Source organism: Schistocerca nitens, chromosome 3 (assembly GCF_023898315.1).
Source record: "Schistocerca nitens isolate TAMUIC-IGC-003100 chromosome 3, iqSchNite1.1, whole genome shotgun sequence".
NCBI lineage: Eukaryota > Metazoa > Arthropoda > Insecta > Orthoptera > Acrididae > Schistocerca > Schistocerca nitens.
Window position 1 is genome coordinate 890029767 of NC_064616.1, and position 21325 is coordinate 890051091.

At 39.8% G+C, this 21325-nt stretch overlaps 1 protein-coding gene across 1 annotated transcript in view; it reads left to right on the top strand.

The window, feature by feature from the left end:
* Nucleotides 1–21325, top strand: part of LOC126248943 (leucine-rich repeat protein 1-like) — a 123636-nt gene that overhangs the window by 52958 nt on the left and 49353 nt on the right. Inside the window, exon 3 of the mRNA XM_049950459.1 lies at nucleotides 9045–9281. Coding sequence (XP_049806416.1) covers nucleotides 9045–9281 — 237 coding nt within the window. The remainder of the gene's footprint in view (nucleotides 1–9044; nucleotides 9282–21325) is intronic.

The following is a 21325-nucleotide window of genomic DNA, read 5'->3' on the forward strand; positions in this document are numbered from 1 at the left end:
GAGGATATAATTAAAGAACAGTTCTATGAAGACTTGGAAAAAGTACACTGCGCAGTACCTAAATATGACCTGATGCTAGAAATAAGAGATTTTGATGCAAAAATAGGGAGGAATGAACATCCATATGGAGTTTTTAGAAAATATTCAGTACATGAAGAAAACAATGAGAATGGAGACTTACTATGCCAATTCGCAGCAAGGAATAATATGGTTATTAAAAGTACGTGCTTCCCACAAAAGAGGATCGATCTGAGTACTTGGAAGTCTGCAGTCAATGGAGTAGACAGTCAGATTGACCCTATTTTATGGACGTACGGAATTGCAGAGGACCAAACTGTGACTCAGACAACTTTGTGATAAAATCAGTCTTGAGAGAGAAACTGTCACTAACAAATGGCAACAGAATAGGAAAGATAATGAAATAGAATACTGAAAAATTCAAAATCCCTGATGAAGTAAAAAAAAAAAACCAAGTAACACTAAGCAGAAAGTTGATCTATGAAGAGACCACAGTAGGAGTATATGAAAGGTGGAGCATGATTGAAAAGGCCATTAAAGAAGCTGCTGAAGAAATAATGGGCATTAGAAGGAACAGAAGAACCCAGGAATAATTTGACAAAGATTGTGTGTCTGCAATAGAGGAAAAGAACAGGGCAAGAAAAAAGAGAAACCAAAAATAATGTGCAACAATATAGAGAATTAAGGAGGAGACTTGAAAGGGAACGAAAAGAGAATGGTCTAAGAAGAAATTTCAAGAACTGGGAGAGTTAAAGGAACAGAGTGAAATAAGAAAGCTATTATCATGCAGTAGGCAAAATAAAGAATAGCTTCCAGCCAAAAATAATGGCATGTTTCAGTAAAGATGGGAAAATGATAAGGGAGGAAGGACAGACAGTGGAAAGATGGGCAGAGTATTTCAAAGATACACTAAGCACCAGCTTAGAAGATGAAGAGACAGCTACACAGGAGGAAAGAGTGGAGCTGGAAGTAGGCAAAGATGCCAATGAGGCAAGAAAGCCAACACTACAAGAGGTCTCCCAGGCTGTGCACAAGTCAGAAAACAATCGAGCCCCTGAGGAAGACGACATAATTCTTGAAATAATAAAAACTGGTGGTGAGGCTGTAATAAGGGAACTGCACTCCTTAATATCAGATATATGGGAAACAGAAACTATGCCACATAATTTGAAAACTGGAATAAAAATCCCCATTTATAATAAAGGGGAGAAAACAGCATGTGAAAGCTATAGGGGTATAACACTCCAAAGGATGATGGTTCAATCCTGCGTCCGGCCATCCTGATTTAGATTTTCCGTGATTTCCTTAAATCGCTCCAGGCAAATGCCGGGATGGTTCCTTTGAAAGGGCACGGCCGACTTCCTTCCCCATCCTTCCCTAATCCTATGAGACCGATAACCTCACTGTTTGGTCTCTTCCCCCAAACAACCAACCAACCAGCACTCCAAAGCACAGCTTATAAGATCTTCACAAGTATATTAAACGAAAGGATACAGAAGTGCGCAGAAGACATCCTACGGTAATATCAGTGTGGCTTTCTACCAGGCAGAGGAATAATTGATCAAATATTTATGATGAGGCAAATCATGGAAAAGTTCTATGAATATGATATAAATCTGCGTTTCCTATTCATCAACTTCAAACAAGCTTTTGACAGCATAAATGGGCAAGGACTGGACAGAGTACTGGAAGAAGTTGGTATGTGTGCTAAACTAAAAAGACTAATCAGAATGACAATGACAGAGACAAGAGCAAAAGTAAAGGTCCTTAGCAGAATAAGTTAAGCGTTGACTTTAATAAAGACATGAAGCAAGGTGATAGTCTCTCCACTGTCGTATTCAATATAGCCCTGCATAGTATAGTAAATAAAATCAACAAAAGAGGCACCATATTTATGAAAACTAGCCAGATATGTGCATACACTGATGACAGTGCTATAGTAGGAAGAAATATCGATACACTCCAATAAATGTACCAGGAAATGGAAACAGAAGCCTTAAAAATTTTCCTCGTAGTTGATGAAAACAAAACAAAATATATGGTAATATCACAATCTGAGGCCAGAAGAACCCCTAAAGACCTAAACATCTATGGGAAATGCTTCAAAGGAGTGTCCTCTTTTAACTACTTTGGAAACCTAATAACAAATGATAAGTGTCGGGTAGGCTGTAAGGGAAGGAATACAAGCAGGGAACAGAACTTACTTTGCAACTATACAACTTTTCAGAAATAGCTTTGTTACAAGAAAAACAAAACTGCTTATATATAACGCCCTAGTCTGCACAGTTATAACATACGGGTCAGACGTACGGACATTGACAGAATGTGATAAAAATTCACTAAGAATCTTCAAGCGGAAAATACTATGCAAATCTATGGTCAAACAAGGGAGGAAGAAGGCTTGAGAATAAGCTACAACACTGAATTACAAGTGTTTATACAAGGTAGGGGCACAGTAAAATATGTGAAATCACAGTGAATATGATGGCTAGGACTCGTGGAGAGAATGGCAGAGGATAGAATTCCAAAGAAAATGAAAGGTGTGATCCATTGAGATAGGCGAAAAGGGAGACCTAGAAAAAAAATGCATTGATGACATAATAGTGGATCTCACCAGTATGTAAGTTTGGGGGTGGAAAAGAGCAGAAAATAACAGAAATGTGGAGGAAGATCGTTGCAGAAACCAAGGCTCACCAAGGGCTGTAGTGCTACTGAAGAAGAAGAAGAAGAAGAAGAAGAAGAAGAAGAAGAAGAAGGCCATAGGTGTGCTGCATTCTGATGGGATGGATGGCTGTGGAGACAACAGTCATTAACGGGTAACCTCTGAGAAAACTGCTGCACCTCAGTTGTATAAAGTTTACCTGGGCAAGCGGAGCTCTGTGTAGTAGGGCTGTGTAGATCTCTAGCTTTTTGTAAGAACACCATGGAGCCTTAAAATTACAAAATCTCGACATTATTGGTGAGCCATGCCATTACAGATTACCAAAACTCACACAACTAGGAGGCCCCGATAGAACGGTCCTCCTCAAATTGCTGTAGGAAGTCAAACTTTGATAATTGTAACAGGACACAAGTGTTAGAATGCAATTGTTGTGATAAAGAAAGAAGAGGATTCTTTCAAGAAGTTATCTCCCTTCTACATCAACAGAAATTTGATGATTATTGCCGGAAGTGGAGATTATGTCAAATTATTTTCCAGCAGACTGCTTTTTGTTGAAACTGCTACATTTCACCAAGTGATCACCCGTATGTGTGCTTAAGATTTTTGGAAAAAATTTGGTGATTATGCCATAGCAATAGAGAAATACAATACTCTCTCAATTTAAACAGATTAGACCATTCAAGGTGGTGTCTGCTGGACCTTGTGGGCTCAAGTACCTGAATAATGGTATTGGTTTTTCTAAAATGGATATCCAGCATTGGACCTATCACTGGTTCCCACTATTTACCTTTCAAACTAGGTGAGAGGTATTCTATCAGATTATAACTTTGTCTTATCAATTAATCGAGTATAGGATTGCATTGTGCAGCTTTCATTTTTGATGTACTGCCTCTTTAGCAGTTAAATTCTTAACTCTAAATTGATGATGAATGTTGGGTCTTCCAGATAATGCTAGTGTTGATCATCGTACGACCAGAGATATATGATCACCTGAAGATGTGGTTGTTACACCACAAAATCGATCATTTGTCCAATAAAAGTGATTTTTATACATCTCAAGTGGTTTTGTATTTTCCAAGATCCAGTGAAGGTGTTGTAAGTTGTGTAGACATTGTAAATATGGAGACTGCTAAACTGCAAAAAGGATGGAAATGGAAAGAATAGCAGAAGTTAGAATCATGGTGAGATTTAGGAAAGGTTTAGGTACAGGAGAAGCAATAGTCTCTCTACAAGTTCTAGTACAAAACTGCTATGATCAGGGTAAAAATGTAGGCTTTTGTTTTATTGACTATTGAAAAGCATTAGATAGAGTACAGCATCATAAATTCTTGGAAATTCTCAAAAGAATTGATATGGGTGAGAAAGATATCCGCTGTTTAGAGAATTTAAATTGGAATCAGACAGTGCAGGTTAAATTTGATGATGAGGTCACAGATTTGGTCAATATATGTAGAGGAGTCTGACAAGGATGCATACTGTCACCCCTGTTATTTAACTTATGCACTGAGAGTATTTTTCAGGAGACGCTTGATGATGTCGAAACAGACATAAAGGTTAATGGAGTGCATATCAACAACATTCGCTATGCTGATGACATGGTAATGATAGCTGATAATTTAGATGACCTTCAACAACTTGTCAACATAGGAGATTACAGCAGTACTCTAGGTCTGAATATTAACATGAAAAAGACTAATTTTATGGTTGTCACTCGAGAGTCTGACTCATTTAAAGGTGCAAATCTAAGATTTCAAGGGTCTGTAATACAGAGTCAACAAGTTTAAATACCACAGACCCTGGCTTTGTGAGCACTGGCGAACAGACTTAGAAATAAAATGTTGCATAGAGAACACCCGAAACACCTTCATAAAATTTAAGAATATTCTTAAAAGTACAGACCTAGACCTAAACCTAAGAGTCCGATTTGTAAAATGCTACATCTGGTCTGTGCTTCTGTATGGCTCTGAAGGATGTACACCAAATATGACAACAACGAAGAAGTTTGAGGCCTTTGAAATGTGGATTTATCACAGAATGCTTAAAATACTGTGGACTGCAAGAATAACCAACACCAAAGTACTGGAACGAATGAACAAGCAGCGAGAAATGTTGACAGTGCTTCTTAAAAGAAGAAAAACTGCATACCTAGCACATATAGTATGGAACACCAAATATATGCTTCAGCAGTTAATAATAGAAGGGAAGATTGAAGGAAAAAGAAGACGAGGATGAAGAAAAACATCCTGATTGGACAATAAAAGCAATGGACAGGACTATAAAGTGTAGACCAGCTATTACATTTGCGGTTCACAGAAGAAAGATGCAGCATGTGGTCGCCAGTGTCGATTAATGGATAAGCAGCAGCAGCAGCAGCAGAAGAAGAAGAAGAAGAAGAAGGATGACTCAATAGGAGCTGTAGAAAACTGACACTTTCATCCTAACATTCAAGTCGGCAACCTTCTAGAGTACATAGAGAGCAGATTTATTTGACCAAAGGGAGGATTTTATCTGTTCCACATGATGTGATGCTGTAAATACCAAAGATTCACTCACACCACAGTAGGATGTAATGGCAAGGCAAAGTATGGCAAATGGAGTAAAGACACTCATGGAGCAGAGTAATCATGTTCAACATTGGATTTATTTGTAAACAGCTGAGGTAATTGAGAGTCTCAAGCTTTCCCGGTGGATATGTTGTAAACATTCTTCACGGGTTTGCCACTGGATGACGTGCAAATTCCAAAATATTTTCTGGGAACAACTGTCTGACAACTTCAGGTGGTTGAACCTTGCTGTTGGCCGAGTACAACTGACCTTATCCGCATGTCATTGCTCCTGAGGTAATTACCCTGCATTGAGCAGGAATTGACCAGCATTACTAAAAGAAAAGAGAATTCAAGAAAGTGAAGTGACCAAAAAAGGAATATAAGGCCCTGCAACCTTTTTTCCCCTTTCAACTTCCTTTTCCTCCTCTGTCAGCTTACTTTTCCTTCTTTATCAGCTCGCATTTTTTTCTCAACTTCATTTGCTGTCACTCTGAGAAAATCTATGGCACTTACAGGCAACAGACATTGTCACAAACACACATATATGTAAGTGTACATGTAATAATGCCCATGTTGGGTTGCTGAGCATACAGCTACTTTCAAACCAGCACGAGAAGAGGTCACTGAAAAACTGTAGAGAGAAACCTCAGCCACAAAACTAGAGTTCACGAAGCAGTTCAACCTTTTCTGAACAGCAAGTATCACAACAATTAAAATCGAAATCCATGTCTAAAAACAGCCAAAATTTAAAGAACCTGTGCACAGAACCATCAGATAAGAGGTGGTTGGTATTAATGACCGTGTGGAGCTGGAAACACTGTCCAACATGCTTCACCAAAAAAGACAGTGCAAAAGAATAACTCCTTCAGGTTAGTGTATCCTATACTGCAATGTATTGTGAACAGCCCAGAATTGCCTCTTGCAACCATGTACGTGCAGATAGCTGCACACAGTTGGGGTGCTATTCCCAATACCTGAAATGTATTTGTGTCTTTGGAATGTTCTGGGGCAACTGTAAGATGCTGCAGCCATGGCTTGCTAATAGCTCCACCTGGGCAGTGTGTAACTCATGTTTGGAACATATTCATTCCTTCAGTAACACTAACAAGGACAACTGTAGGGTGCAGAGTCACTCCATTGTGCTAGGCCAAAGGTGTGACACATTTCAGTTAAGTGTTTTGTGTGTCCTCATTTATTGAAGGATGCACGAATGCACTATTTCAAATATTAAATCAAAGTACAAACCACATAAAATACTTCAAAAACAATTTCTACAGTAATGTGAACTATTTTGCTGGTTTCAGAGTACTTTACGGCCTACAATGGAACCCATAAAACAACTAAAAGGTGCCTGGAACCTGTTTCCTGGTTGTAACTAGAAAGTTGTAACCCGCTACCTATGATTAATAGTTCAGGCCATCCTTACTTCACACAGTATTCAGGATAACTGTGTGGATAGTTACAATGTAGTGATCCGATATTAATCTGGTGGGTGTTCACATTGAAAATAACCACTAATTTCAAATAACTGCAATCTAAATTCACTGATGCTTATTTACTCTTAAATGGAATTTTCATAATATTTCCATTATTAAAAATGTCCATTAATAAAACTCCAGCCACTAAATATTATGGTTCAGACTAAGAAAAAAATATGCAACTTCCTATAAAAGGACACAGTTATTTACAGTGCGCTAATCATTCTCTGATGTAAGAGGCACCAGTGTTTAAAGTCACACCATCATAAAAATTAAATATAAAGAAAAAAGGTTGAACACATCTAGCACAAGAGCTTCCTACACACCATTCAATTTCCACTTAAGCTATTCATCGATTTGCAAGATCCCCCACACATTTGATTACTTACCAAAATTCCAGAACCACAGAAACAAAAAATAAACAGTTTGTATCATCTCACTACATCACAAAATGTTCAGTTAATCCATTCATTAGTTACAGTAAAAACATGAAGTAAAAGAGTACATGAGGAAACCCATCTTTGGCAAATTGTCAGCACCTCAGTCCTATATAACGTTTGCTGTCCTCTGGAGGGTAACAGCAGAGAATAGGTCTCTTCTCCACATTATCATATTCTCAGTACACATTTTATTTCCCATTAACCCCTTAATGTATTGATTTTTTTTTTTTTTTTCAAATCGTGTTCCAAAAAATAATTCTGTATTAACGAAAAATCCTATAATGAATGGCATTACATATAGACATATGAAGATAGCTTTTAAAACTCAGAATAATTAGTTATAAAATTTTGTAGCTCACCAATAATAAAATCCCAAGTATACTTATGCACTGGATTTTGACTAAAATCCTTTCGTCTGACACTGGTGAATGCACACAGCTTCCTAGCAATTTTGCAACACCATTGATAATCAAGTATAATGACTGTATGTGTACCAGAAGCCTAATGTCACCTAATCCTGCTAGGAATGTAGGAGGCAAAACCAAGATTGGGAAACTTAATAGTTCGTGGTTTTCATTTCAGAACCTAGATGCCAGTACAGCATCTGTACCTTACTTGGAAACAAAAACTCAAGCCCTTGAGGCTCTTATGTCTGTTAACAGCAGGATATCTACAAGACAGAACACTCATCCCGTCAGTGACACGAAATGGGGTGACAATAGGAAAGATGAAAGAAATAGCATGGTTTGTAACATGAAAATGAAACAGAAGGAAATGTGACAAATGGCTCAGACACTCTGTGGTTGCTAAGCCACACGATGCCAGCTGTAAGATCCTGGAGATCAGTTGAAAGCCTTACCCTATAATCATCTTAGCAAATAACATCACAAAATATACATCTACAGATTTTTCCTCATATTTCACACCTCAGAAATCAACTTAAAATTACTTTTTTCAAAACATTATGTTCTGGATTTTCCATTGTTTGATCTCAGCTTAAAACAAACACTTAAAAGCATACATCTGTAAATATTGCTGTTCATTGCAATGTCCTTTCTGCTGTTCCTCACATGACCTGTTGAATATTCTGCATACAAAATTATGACTCGGTAATGAATAAACCTCTTTCTAATGACATTGTAACAGCATACCCAGCCTGTACAGTGGAAAAGCTGTGATTCTTCCTAACCGACCACAGAGTGTTGAACAAGAACGAAAATTTTGCGGCCACCCTTTGGTGGATTAGATTCAAATTCTGATGCCGATTTTTACAGACAGCAGTGTGGGATAGGTGAGTGCTCGAAGAGAGGCAGTGAAATTAGAGTTAATTAAAGAGCACTTGGGATGTATTCTCAGTGACGGAATACAGAAATAGATTGCCCTGGGATCAGAGGCAGCGTTTGACTGCCAGTCTGGGAGTTGATACCAACCAACGTTCTTTTGATACTAAAAAGATTTACTATCATTCTGGAGTTTTGTACAGTTGTTTGAAATGCAGGTAAATGCCCATCCATTTTAAACCAGTAGTAAAATAGTGGTAGTAATGTCAACAGCATTATAGTTCATGGAGAGCTATTGTTGAGTTGTGCTTTCTCACTTCCTTTCGCAAAATATAAAATATTGTCTCGTGTCAAAGTACTTTCACTCATGAGTATCGTAACATGAAATGTGGTCTGTAAAATGTTTGTCAGAACAGTACGTTTCCAAAAGGAAAATCTATGGGATTGCAAAACAGACTTTCAAAAATATTTGTCATTCAGGGGATTGTGACTTAAGTATTCATGGCTGAAATATAAAGCAACTGAATTATTTTAATTGTTTAATTGTCAGCTGCAGTGTTACTTTTCACATCGTTTTCCAGTTACGTTACTTTTAACTGTTTTCTTTTTTTCCATTTTAGATTTCCAATATTAACATTTCAGAATTACCACATTCTGTTGCACGACTGAAGAAATTAAATCTTCTAGAAGTCAATGATACTAATTTATCAGCTGTTCCACCATTCATAAAGACTCTTCCGAATTTAATGGAATTGGTTCTTCCAAACAATAATTTGCGTACTAATGACCTGAATGTCATTATTGAAAGCACCTCTCTAAAGACCAATCTCAGACTACTGGATCTGCGGCATAATAAGGTACAGTTTTAAGGAAACATCATAAATTTTAAGGAAATGTTGTAAATGTAGTATGATCCAGTGTGGGAATTATCATTTACTAATCTTCTGTTTCGTGTATATTCATGATGAATTGAACTACAGAAGTAAAGGGCCTTTCATATATTATGCAATTTTTTAAAATGTAGTAATTAAGTAAAAAATACATCAAAATATTTTTTTTTCCCCCCTCAACAAACTCTCCTGTTTAAGTGTGGAAAATTATATTAGATATATGTCCCGTCCACTGTCTTTGCAGGCAGCTACTCGATCTATGAAGTTCGTGATGACCCTTTCACAGACATCTCTATTGATGTTGTTAACACATTCAGTGTCTTCTTTAAGTTGGAGAACTGTTTGTCATTTGTTCTCATAGACCTTGGACTTCACATAATCCCATAAAAACAAGTCACATGGAGTAGGGTCACAAGACCTATGAGGCCATTGCATGTCACCTCAAAGTGAGATCACAGACCGAGGGAATTCTTCATGGAGTAGGATTATTGCTCACGGGATGTGTGACATGTAACCCCATCCTACTGAACCCTCAAATTTCTTTATCAACCACAGTACTGTTGAAGTTGTAGGAGCATTATTACATCAGAATATCCCATGAAGTTTGCAGTGTGCATAGCACTCGCCAGTTTTGTAATGTGTTTTCACAGCGATAACACACACCTCCTTTGTGCACTGCTCCATGGCAACTGAGATTCTGAAAGACACAAACAATGATTAATCAAGTAATCAGAATGACGGTCGATATTAAAAGTAATAAATACAGTACTGTAAACTGAAAAACAATATTTTGCCACTCAGTTTAAAAATTGGGTAATATATGAAAAGCCTTGTACTTATACTGAAAGAGATGAAATTATAATTTTAGCTTTTTGTGTAATGTTATAAATCCTGTCTGATAATTCTATTCATTATAGAGCAATTCTTTTCTAATACAATTCTTCATTTGCAGCTTCATTCTAAATTGATAATGTTTATATGATTACTGACTTACAGAAGTTGATGGAATTCAGTGAGATGCACCTTTGGATGCTTGTGATTAGTTTCAACTGATTTGGAATGTTACTTGATGAATCTTATGTATTGTGATGATTAAGGCATCTGATAATGTGGTACATCAACTTCATTTTAATAATAGTTACACATTATTGGTGTTTCAAATTTTACAATATACTTGCTGTCAATACTGAAGTTTTCAAACTAGTGTAACAAATTATTATACAAGTTCCTAAAATTTTATATCGCAAAGTATTCATCATGACAATTGCCTTATTGAATTTGGTAACAGTTTCATCCCTCTTAGTGTTGTTAGAATATCATGAGAATTCTGCTCGAAATTTTAATTTTGTTGCAGAATACGTTGCGTGGATCCAAAATTTGGAATCTTTAAATTCTGCTTTCACTCAAGGAAAAGCTGAAAAGAACTGATTGTATCATGCAGATGGGGATAGCACAGATTTTTGTTTATATTTTTATAAATTTTTGGCCACTGAATGACACGTGAGCTGAGAAATAGTCTGGTAAATAAGCCAGTAAAAGGTACTTCCTTCTGCCTGCGGCAGACGCTGAAGCTTTATCTCTGCTGTTATGTGATGACTAGGGAACGGGTTTTTATGTAAACAATTTTATTCATTTATACATTTATTTATTTATTTTCCTGGATAAAAACTGAAACTGAGATAGAAATTTCCGAAGCAGTGCACTTGTAGACCTAATTCTATTTCACATAAAGTACATATTTTTGTAATATTTTATGTAAATAAATATTTTAAATAATTTTGCTAAAGCACATAATTTGTTACTTTTCTTTGTTATAAGTTTTAAATTTAACAGAAAATCTCTTATTGTTGTTTTACGAGAACACAGTTTGAATGAACTTGACACGTAAATGTATAACATAGTTAGTGATTCCGCTACACGTGCCGCCTCGTTATCTGTAAGAGGAATCCCTTATGATTTGGATGGCTGACACAATGTACACAACAGTCTTCAGTCATTGCCCTTGTCCTGTTTATGGCAAAGTGTTTACACACTATGCTATCTTAAGTAATTGGTGATATAGTGCTGAAAATAAAGTGTTCACTCTTGTTTGCAGCAGTATGTTGCTGAATTTAGTGGCATCTTTACAAGTGATGGAAGGATTCTGTTCTGTCAAAAATATGAGAAATCAGTAAATGATCTAAAGTCTTGCAGCCTTTAGCAGATAGTAAACGTAGAATGGCTGCTTCATGTACAGCTTGTAGATAATTTCCTTTAGGTGATGCAGGTTCCTCTTAATATCCTGGTTTCAGGAAGTTCTGAATGTTTTGCAGATTTGTGCAACACTTACCTTTCGTGTGATATTCCTTTATATAAACTGAGAAGTCCTACACTCAGAAATTTTCTTACAAAATAGACAAATTTTGAAACACCAGAAGAATCAGCATTAAGAAAATTGTATATGACTGCCTGCCTGTTACGAAGAAATGCTGAGAAACATCAGAGCAGAATTGGGGGGGGGGGGGGGGGAGGGAGAGAGAGAGAGAGAGAGAGAGAGAGAGAGAGAGAGAGAGAGAGAGAGATTGGGTAAACCTTGATGAATCACAAGACTGTAGCTGCAGTATAATACATGGTTTACACAGAGGAAGTGGGTAGATACATACATTGTATCCCAAAGTGGACACATTTATCTCAGACGGCAAAAAGATGTTTGAGAAAGAGCCAACAATAATTTATTTGTTAAGAACCAAAAATCCAGATCTTGCACAGCCACCTAGACCCATACTTACTCATTGCAGGACACTGTTGGAAGCTGCAGCGTATTAGAGAAACGGTTTTGAAAGTTTTAAATGGGTGATTAATGAACTGAATAACAATGATACTTCTTCATTGAAATTCTTCAGAACTTATTTAATGAGAGTACACTAAAAAATAAATTGTATTACATTTCTGCAAACTTGAGATTTTTGTTTCACTTTATTAAAAAATTAGAAACATCAACAAGCTTCTTAACTGGGACAGTTTATGAAATGCGTAACACTGAGAAAAAATTAATTCACTCAAAGGTCCAAAAGTGGAAGCTATTAAACAATATTTTTGAAAAAAAAAATCGTGGTTTCAGACTAAGTGTAAAATTGCCAAGGTTTTGGAAGGGGAAGTACATGATGGTAAATTGAAAATGTGTCTGCCAGTGGCATTACTTTGTTGAAACATGCAAGACTATCATCATGTGATGTTGAAAGTTTCTTCCGGTATTGTGCATTGATTCAAGACATCGATTTGTGATGGAAAACATGGAGAAAGTTTTCGTGGTTCATTCCAACAGCGAGTTGTTTCATTCCACTACTGCGTCAGCATAATTGGTGAGTGTTTTTGCTAACAAAAGTACTTGCAGTTTTGTGATATTGAAACAAAATATTTTTGTACTTTTATGCATATTTTTTTATTTTTCCTACATAAAAAATAACGTATTTTAAATTTTTAGCACATAAAAATCTGTTCCCTAGTGATGTTCAAATTTCAGATGTGGTGTTAAGTTTTATTTGGGGGAGTGTTTTATATACTCTTATTTAAAATTTGTCACTGATCTCGTCTCATTTTTTACCAGTCTCTCATTTGAACACTCAACCAGTATTCTGCAGTAAGTGGTGGGAGGACTGTAGGACTGATCTGGAAGTTGCCGGAAGTTGATGATTCGCTGTGAGAATGAACGTGGGTGACCTCTAGCTGCTTGTGGCTTGTTCACTCACACCCTCCATCCCACTCCATCCCATTCTGTTTCACTAAATTTCACCTTTTATTTTACCTTGAATATTATTTAACATTTGTAAACTTCTGTGACTTGTGCATTAAGCCTGTATTCTATAGTGACAAGGGGATTGCCGGTTGGTTGCAGAAGTCGACCTCTCATCACAGACTAGACCCAAGGATCTCTGGCTGCTTCAGATTGACACACCTCTCCTACCTCATTGCAGTTTCTTATCTTTCGAAATTTTGTTTCCTTCCCTCTGCTTTTTATCTGATCTCTTGCCTCAGATGACTCCTCAAAGACCGAATTGGCAGTCCATCCATTTCTCCTCCAGGAAACCTTTAGGCAATAACTAAAGGATGAAAGGGACTGATGACCTTGATATTCGGTCTCTCTCAGCCTCCCAAGAAATTCATGTATTCATTTATATTTTCCATGGTCTCCCTAAAGTGCTTAAGGCGAATGCCAGGTTGATTGTTTTGTAAAGGACATGTCAGAGTGCCTTTCTTGTCCTTCCTCAATCTGAGCTTGTTCTTTTTCTGTTATTGACCTTGCCATTGATGGACATCTAACCATAACCTTCCTTTTTTTCCTACAAATCTTGTACAAATGCAGTCCGTACAAAATGTTTCTCACCTAACTGCTGTGTTTTACCCTTTCATGACCATATTATTTCCAGAAGTTTTGGACTTTTTATGAGCACTTCATTCGTCCAAGAAACCACTTGTAAAATCACAATTTGAATCTTGAAACTCAGAGATTAGCCTATAGGTACAGAAAAATTAGTGGGAACTGTTGTTCCCACTGAACTCTTTAGTAACTCAACCCGGGAATTAAAAATGTTGTTTATTTTTAGTTAATTGCTGCTGTCCTTTGAGTTCACTAAGGTGATGTACTGTGGAACATCGTGCTATACAATGTTTGTTGCACCCTTGGGCATATGAGACCCAACTTTCTATGGACGAACTTGATCTGTAACTCAAAAACGCCCCTTTCCAGTGTCTGGAGATGTACAGGTCTTCCTCTTTGTTTAAGACATGAGAAGCCAAGGATGAGCTGGCTTGCCTGCTTCTGTCTTTTGAAGCTTCCGTATAATGCAGGTATTGAACACATGGCAAATTGACTAGCAGGAGAGACAGCCTGTGCCACCATTTCAGTGAATGATGGCCTGCATTGTACTCTTCTTGCGTTGTTGTAGCTGATAAAATCTGAATGCATGCTGAAAATTAATGCCTTCAAAGTTTTTATTCTGCCCTGATTATTGGTTGAGATTTTACATACCATGCATATTATGTGGTGTCACAGCCAGACACCACACGTCCTAGGTGGTAGCTTAAATCGGCCGCGGTCCTGTAGTACATGTCGGACCCGCGTGTCGCCACTGTGTGATAGCAAACCTAGCGCCACCACAAGGCAGGTCTCGAGAGACTGACTCGAACTCAGCCCAGTTGTACGGACGACAGAGCTAGCGACTAGACGTACGAAGCCTTTCTCTCTCATTAGCCGAGAGACAGAATAGCCTTCAGCTAAGTTAATGGCCACGAACTAGCAAGGCGCCATTAGCCTTACAGTGATTGTAATTAGAGTCTCACTTGTGTTCACCATAGAGATGTACAAGAAGACATTAAAGATAAGTATATGATAAGCTCCGTTCTTTTCTTCATAGCATTAATTACGTATCCTGTTCCAGTACTTCACGCCCGTCTGCGTTAGTCTCGCGTGCCCTTTAAGCCACCTCTATCTACAAGGTGTTGGCCCAGCTGCCGACACATCATATTATTTGATCAACTTTCATTCTTCGCTGACACAAGATGCAACCATCTGCATTTAGAGGGCTCCAAATTGTAGTGTGTTACATGGCGGTGTGTAACGTAACTATCTTAGTGTGTGAGAAACAGTGTGCTGTAATCAAGTTTCTAACGATCCAAGTATGGAGCACCCTATCCTTCAGCGTGGCAACGCCAGACCACATATGAGCACTGCAACCTCTGCAACAGTCCAACATCTCAGGTTCACTTGACCCCAACCGATTTTCATCCATTCGCAAAACTTAGAGAGCACCTTCCAGGATTTCACTTTGATAGTGATGAAGTGATGCAAGCAGAGGTCAGGTTGTGTCTATCAACAAATTGGTCTCTTGGGATAAATGTATTCGTCATCAGGATGCTTATTTTGATAAATAAGTATCTAGACATGAGGAATAAAGGTGTAGAATGATGATAAAATTTGTTTTATTTAAAAAGCTGTAAGAGGTTTCACATAAAAAATGCTGAGGCATTACTTTTCAGCACACCCTCGTATCAACCACTCCCATTATTTTATTGTATTCTGTCACAGCCGTAGGGCAGAATACTTCACTTATGTTACCATCTTTATTCATTGTCAGAATGGTTGTGTTTTTGAGATTGTGATAATTTGATAGTGTATAAACACAGGTTTTACCATCCTGCTACTTGACTGCTGCAACGCATCACCTGACAGCTAATTCAAATTATCCTGTGCTAAGTTTTGATTCCCCACCCCCACAGAATGTCTGGTGTATCCTTCCAGTTTGAGTGAATTGGTCTGATGCCATAAAATCAGTGAGACTTCCGTTATCTGATATGTTGTAAAATATTTGTCAAAGGCCACCACCCTTTTGCTTCCAACCATTTCATTTATTAGTGTAAGCACAACGTATTCACCCTACAAAAATTCAGACCTATCTTTGTCTTTTTATCAAGTGTAGATGTCAAAGTTTATAATTAACCCAGTCTTTGCATCCTCTGAGCACCACACTTTATAACCACACTTGACTGGTTTTATTAGCATATATTGTTTTAGTGCAGAGTATCCTTTGAAGGCCAATATATGTTCATCAGCTGCCAAAACTGGTGGCGGATTGTGCACTTCACACAGGTTCTTTGTTATGGAGTGATGACAGATTGGATTTCGTACAGCTTGTCATATCTCAGTTGTCCCTCTTTGACACACATGATGTTGTCAATGCAATGCAGATTCTCAACCACTTTATTGTACTGATGCTTTGACACCACTGATGAGATGCCTACGATTGCTGCTCCAATAATTTCCAAGTTGTGGAAGCTGATGTATACCATAAAAAGAAGCATTTGCATTAAAGCTTTCAGCTCAGGAATGGTTATGTCCTGGCAGTTGGAAGTTACTTTACTTATTTACTTCCCTGACTTCCCTACATTATCTTTTATGTTATGCACACGAGTTTGTATGATTGCAAATGTATAGCAACATACAGGGTGTTTCAAAAATGACCGGTATATTTGAAACGGCAATAAAAACTAAACGAGCAGCGATAGAAATACACCGTTTGTTGCAATATGCTTGGGACAACAGTACATTTTCAGGCGGACAAACTTTCGAAATTACAGTAGTTACAATTTTCAACAACAGATGGCGCTGCAAGTGATGTGAAAGATATAGAAGACAACGCAGTCTGTGGGTGCGCCATTGTGTACGTCGTCTTTCTCCTGTAAGCGTGTGCTGTTCACAACGTGCAAGTGTGCTGTGGACAACATGGTTTATTCCTTAGAACAGAGGATTTTTCTGGTGTTGGAATTCCACCGCCTAGAACACAGTGTTGTTGCAACAAGACGAAGTTTTCAACGGAGGTTTAATGTAACCAAAGGACCGAAAAGCGATACAATAAAGGATCTGTTTGAAAAATTTCAACGGACTGGGAACGTGACGGATGAACGTGCTGGAAAGGTAGGGCGACCGCGTACGGCAACCACAGAGGGCAACGCGCAGCTAGTGCAGCAGGTGATCCAACAGCGGCCTCGGGTTTCCGTTCGCCGTGTTGCAGCTGCGGTCCAAATGACGCCAACGTCCACGTATCGTCTCATGCGCCAGAGTTTACACCTCTATCCATACAAAATTCAAACACGGAAACCCCTCAGCGCCGCTACCATTGCTGCACGAGAGACATTCGCTAACGATATAGTGCACAGGATTGATGACGGCGATATGCATGTGGACAGCATTTGGTTTACTGACTAAGCTTATTTTTACCTGGACGGCTTCGTCAATAAACAGAACTGGCGCATATGGGGAACCGAAAAGCCCCATGTTGCAGTCCCATCGTCCCTGCATCCTCAAAAAGTACTGGTCTGGGCCGCCATTTCTTCCAAAGGAATCATTGGCCCATTTTTCAGATCCGAAACGATTACTGCATCACGCTATCTGGACATTCTTCGTGAATTTGTGGCGGTACAAACTGCCTTAGACGACACTGCGAACACGTCGTGGTTTATGCAAGATGGTGCCCGGCCACATCGCACGGCCGACGTCTTTAATTTCCTGAATGAATATTTCGATGATCGTGTGATTGCTTTGGGCTATCCGAAACATACAGGAGGCGGCGTGGATTGGCCTCCCTATTCGCCAGACATGAACCCCTGTGACTTCTTTCTGTGGGGACACTTGAAAGACCAGGTGTACCGCCAGAATCCAGAAACAATTGAACAGCTGAAGCAGTACATCTCATCTGCATGTGAAGCCATTCCGCCAGACACGTTGTCAAAGGTTTCGGGTAATTTCATTCAGAGACTACGCCATATTATTGCTACGCATGGTGGATATGTGGAAAATATTGTACTATAGAGTTTCCCAGACCGCAGCGCCATCTGTTGTTGACAATTGTAACTACTGTAATTTCGAAAGTTTGTCTGCCTGAAAATGTACTGTGGTCCCAAGCATATTGCAACAAATGGTGTATTTCTATCGCTGCTCGTTTAGTTTGTATTGCCGTTTCAAATATACCGGTCATTTTTGAAACACCCTGTATCTTCTGTAAATAAAGACTGGAAGTATATTACTTCATTATCAGACTTTGAGAAATCAGCCTGATGTTCTGGGCCTTTCTTCTAATTTCACTGGAAGATTTTCAAAATAAGAAACATCACTTCACTGGGACAGAATGTTAAAGCAGCTCCCGATAGGGTTGAGTTAGATACACTAGTGTGACAAGGAGACGTGGTTCCAATTTCACAAGCTTCTATTGTCAAATCGAAACCGGCATCATTTGGTACAATATTGTTATCACTAATTTCGTTTGAAAGCTGTGAAGTATTCGATGAATCGATGTCTCCATCAGGAAAAGGAGTTGCCATCGAAATCTGAATCTACATCTTCTGGTAAGGAGTTCAAAATTCTCAGAATGCCTTCTGGCGTAAGTCCAGGCATTCTGAACAGTGAGAAATGTACTACAAACACAATGCTGATTTCACAGCCATGCAGTTCGCACGCCATACACAGTTCAGTGAGATAAATAGTTTGACTAAATTAAAATATTTGTGTGATTTCCAGTGATAAGTTTTCAAACGGAGACACATACTGTCTCCATGATAAATACAAAAGTAGGAAGAATATAACACAAATCACTTCACACACAAAAGAAAAGTGCAGAATACGAAGAAAGCTGTTGCAGTCAAATTAATGGCTCTTATTCACTCAGACAACACCTTTGATTGACAAAGGATGTAGATGTATAATAGCTTCTGGACACCAGTTAGCACACTATAACAAGAGATGGCAGCACAAGTTAAAAGTGAGAAGACTGATTACCACTGATCTTGTTGTGAAAACAAGTGGAAACTGTAGGTCCCACTGGTCATGAAAGGGAAAAGGCACATTTCACATAGCTGAGAACAACTTAGGTAATATGGAATTCCATTTCAGTTTCAATTTCTCAATATCCTGATGAACTCCAATGAAAGCTATTGTATTTTTGTAAACATTGACCAGTATGTAACAGGTTGAATCAGTGCCTTGTTTATGAGGGGCCATTAGTACTGATTTTATTGAAACTGAGTTAAAATGCATCCCAAAATTTATGAATCACAGGCATGGTGGTAATTCATACTTATTGCTCTGTTCTACAATTTTTTTCACAATTTGCAATTGTCCATTCTGTTATTCAGGGGTTGGACAAAAATAAGGAAACACCAAGAAAACCATACAATACCATGCCTAATACGATGTGAGAAACCTGTGGCATTTAAAACAGTCAGCTTCCAGTTGTCTCTGATTGTATAAATACAGGTCCTCTATGATTTTCAAGGGAATCTTATACTATTATTCCAGCAAAATAGTGGCAAGTTCAGGTAACGATGGGCAGATGTGGATAGCAGTCACGCGCCCTTCTCTCCAAATTAGAGCACAAAGGCTCATCAATATTGAGATCTGGTGACAGTGGTGGCACGGGGAGATGTGACAATTGGTTCTTATGCTCACAAAACCAGTCCTGAATGATGTAGCAGGGGCTTCGTTGTCTTGGAACACAGCACCATCACTGAGCAACAAACATTGTACCATGGGATGGATCTGATCAGCCAGACTAATCACATAATCCTTGCCCCCCTGCGGGTTCGGGGGTTAGAATAGGCCCACGGTATCCCTGCCTGTCGTAAGAGGCGACTAAAAGGAGTCTCAAATGTTTCGGCCTTATGTGATGGTCCCCTCTCGGGTTTGACCTCCATCTTTCTAAATTATTCCGAAGAGCGAGCCAATTGGGGAAGGGCGCCTTACATGGTGCACTGTATCCGTCGTGCATTGAGACCTTTAGCCGGCTTTTTCGTCGTTGCAATGATGTCCCGCTCGTTTTCCATCTCTTGGGCGAGGATACGTCCCGGGGTGTGATTACCACGCTGCACTCTGCAGTGTTGCTTTTAACTGCGATGACGACCTTGGACATTTTTGCACCTAAGATCCAGCACGGTAGCCAGTCCGTTGTGGTGGGGCCGCCATGTACCCTGTTGGTTGTAGCCCCCTGACAACACAGGGATCGCTCTACTGATGCCTGCGCCGTTAACTCCCCATGTATGCCAAGGAGTAGATGCCCATCTCCCTGGGGCATCAGGACTCCCGGCAATGGCCATCCTGCCAGGTGGCTATTGCTGCGGCTGGGTGGCGCCCGTGGGGAGGGCCCTTGGTCGGAGTAGGTGGCATCAGGGTGGATGACCCGCAATGAAGCGTGGTACATCATCTCTTGCTGGCGGCCAGCCACCAGCAGTCTCTAAGCGTTCGAGGGCTCATTTTAAAGCTAACGTTTATGACCCCAAATCGTTCCCATCCCTGGCCACACCATGGGAGGAACGAAAGGCAATGAATGACAGTGACGTGTATTCGCCCAGCTATCTCGTCTGTACCAGAGCTGATGGTGACTCGTTTCTATCCGTGAAGCCTCAGTTCTTTGTAGAGCATTTAGAGGACAAGTTTGGGGAGGTGGAGGGCTTGTCCAAAATGCGCTCTGGGTCAGTTTTGATAAAAACTGCATCCTCTGCCCAGTCACGCAGGTTACTTGCTTGTGACAAGTTGGGGGATGTTCACGTTGCCATCACCCCACATAAGAGTTTAAATATGGTCCAGGGTGTTATTTTCCATAGGGACCTCCTTTTGCAGTCTGATGACGAGCTGCGCGCCAATTTAGAGCGCCGAGGTGTACATTTCATCCGGCGTGTTCATCGGGGTCCGAGGGACAATCAGGTAGCTACCGGTGCCTTCATCTTGGCCTTCGAAGGTGATACCTTACCAGAGAAGGTCAAGGTGATGGTCTACCGGTGTGACGTCAAACCCTATATCCCTCCCCCGATGCGGTGCTTTAAGTGCTGGAAGTTCGGTCACATGTCCTCTCGCTGTACTTCTAGCCTCACATGTCGAGATGGTGGACGCCCATCTCATCCCTATACTCCATGTGCTCCGCCTCCCATCTGTGTCAACTGTGGAGAGCCTCATTCCCCTTGCTCGCCGGACTGCAGTATCTTACAGAAAGAATGCAAAATCATGGAATATGAGACCCTGGACCGACTGACTTACACTGAGGCTAAACGGAAATTTGAACGGCTACATCCCGTGCGCATGATGTCATCTTATGCCTCCACTGTCACTCCTGCTCCAACTCCTTCAGCTGCAAGATATATAGTCAGCTCTCAGAGTCAGAGGACCTCACCTGCCCCCTTGACGATGGGGGCCCCTTCTCTCGCTGTTGCTCCCACACCATCTACCTCGGGAGCAGCACCCACTAAACCATCGGGGACACCAGTCCCCACTTCTAAGCAGGAGAAGCGTAAGTCTTCTTCGGCTTCTCTCGCTCGGAAGGGATCCCTTGGGTCACTCCCTTCCGAGGTTCCTACCAGCGGCACAGCAGACACCAACCAGTGGCTGAAGAAGCCACAGGTCGCTGGTCGACGGGCTTCGCGATCCTCTTCGGTCCCAGAGACTGACTCCAATAAGCCCTCTCAACAACGGCAACCAAAGGAACAGCGAGAGA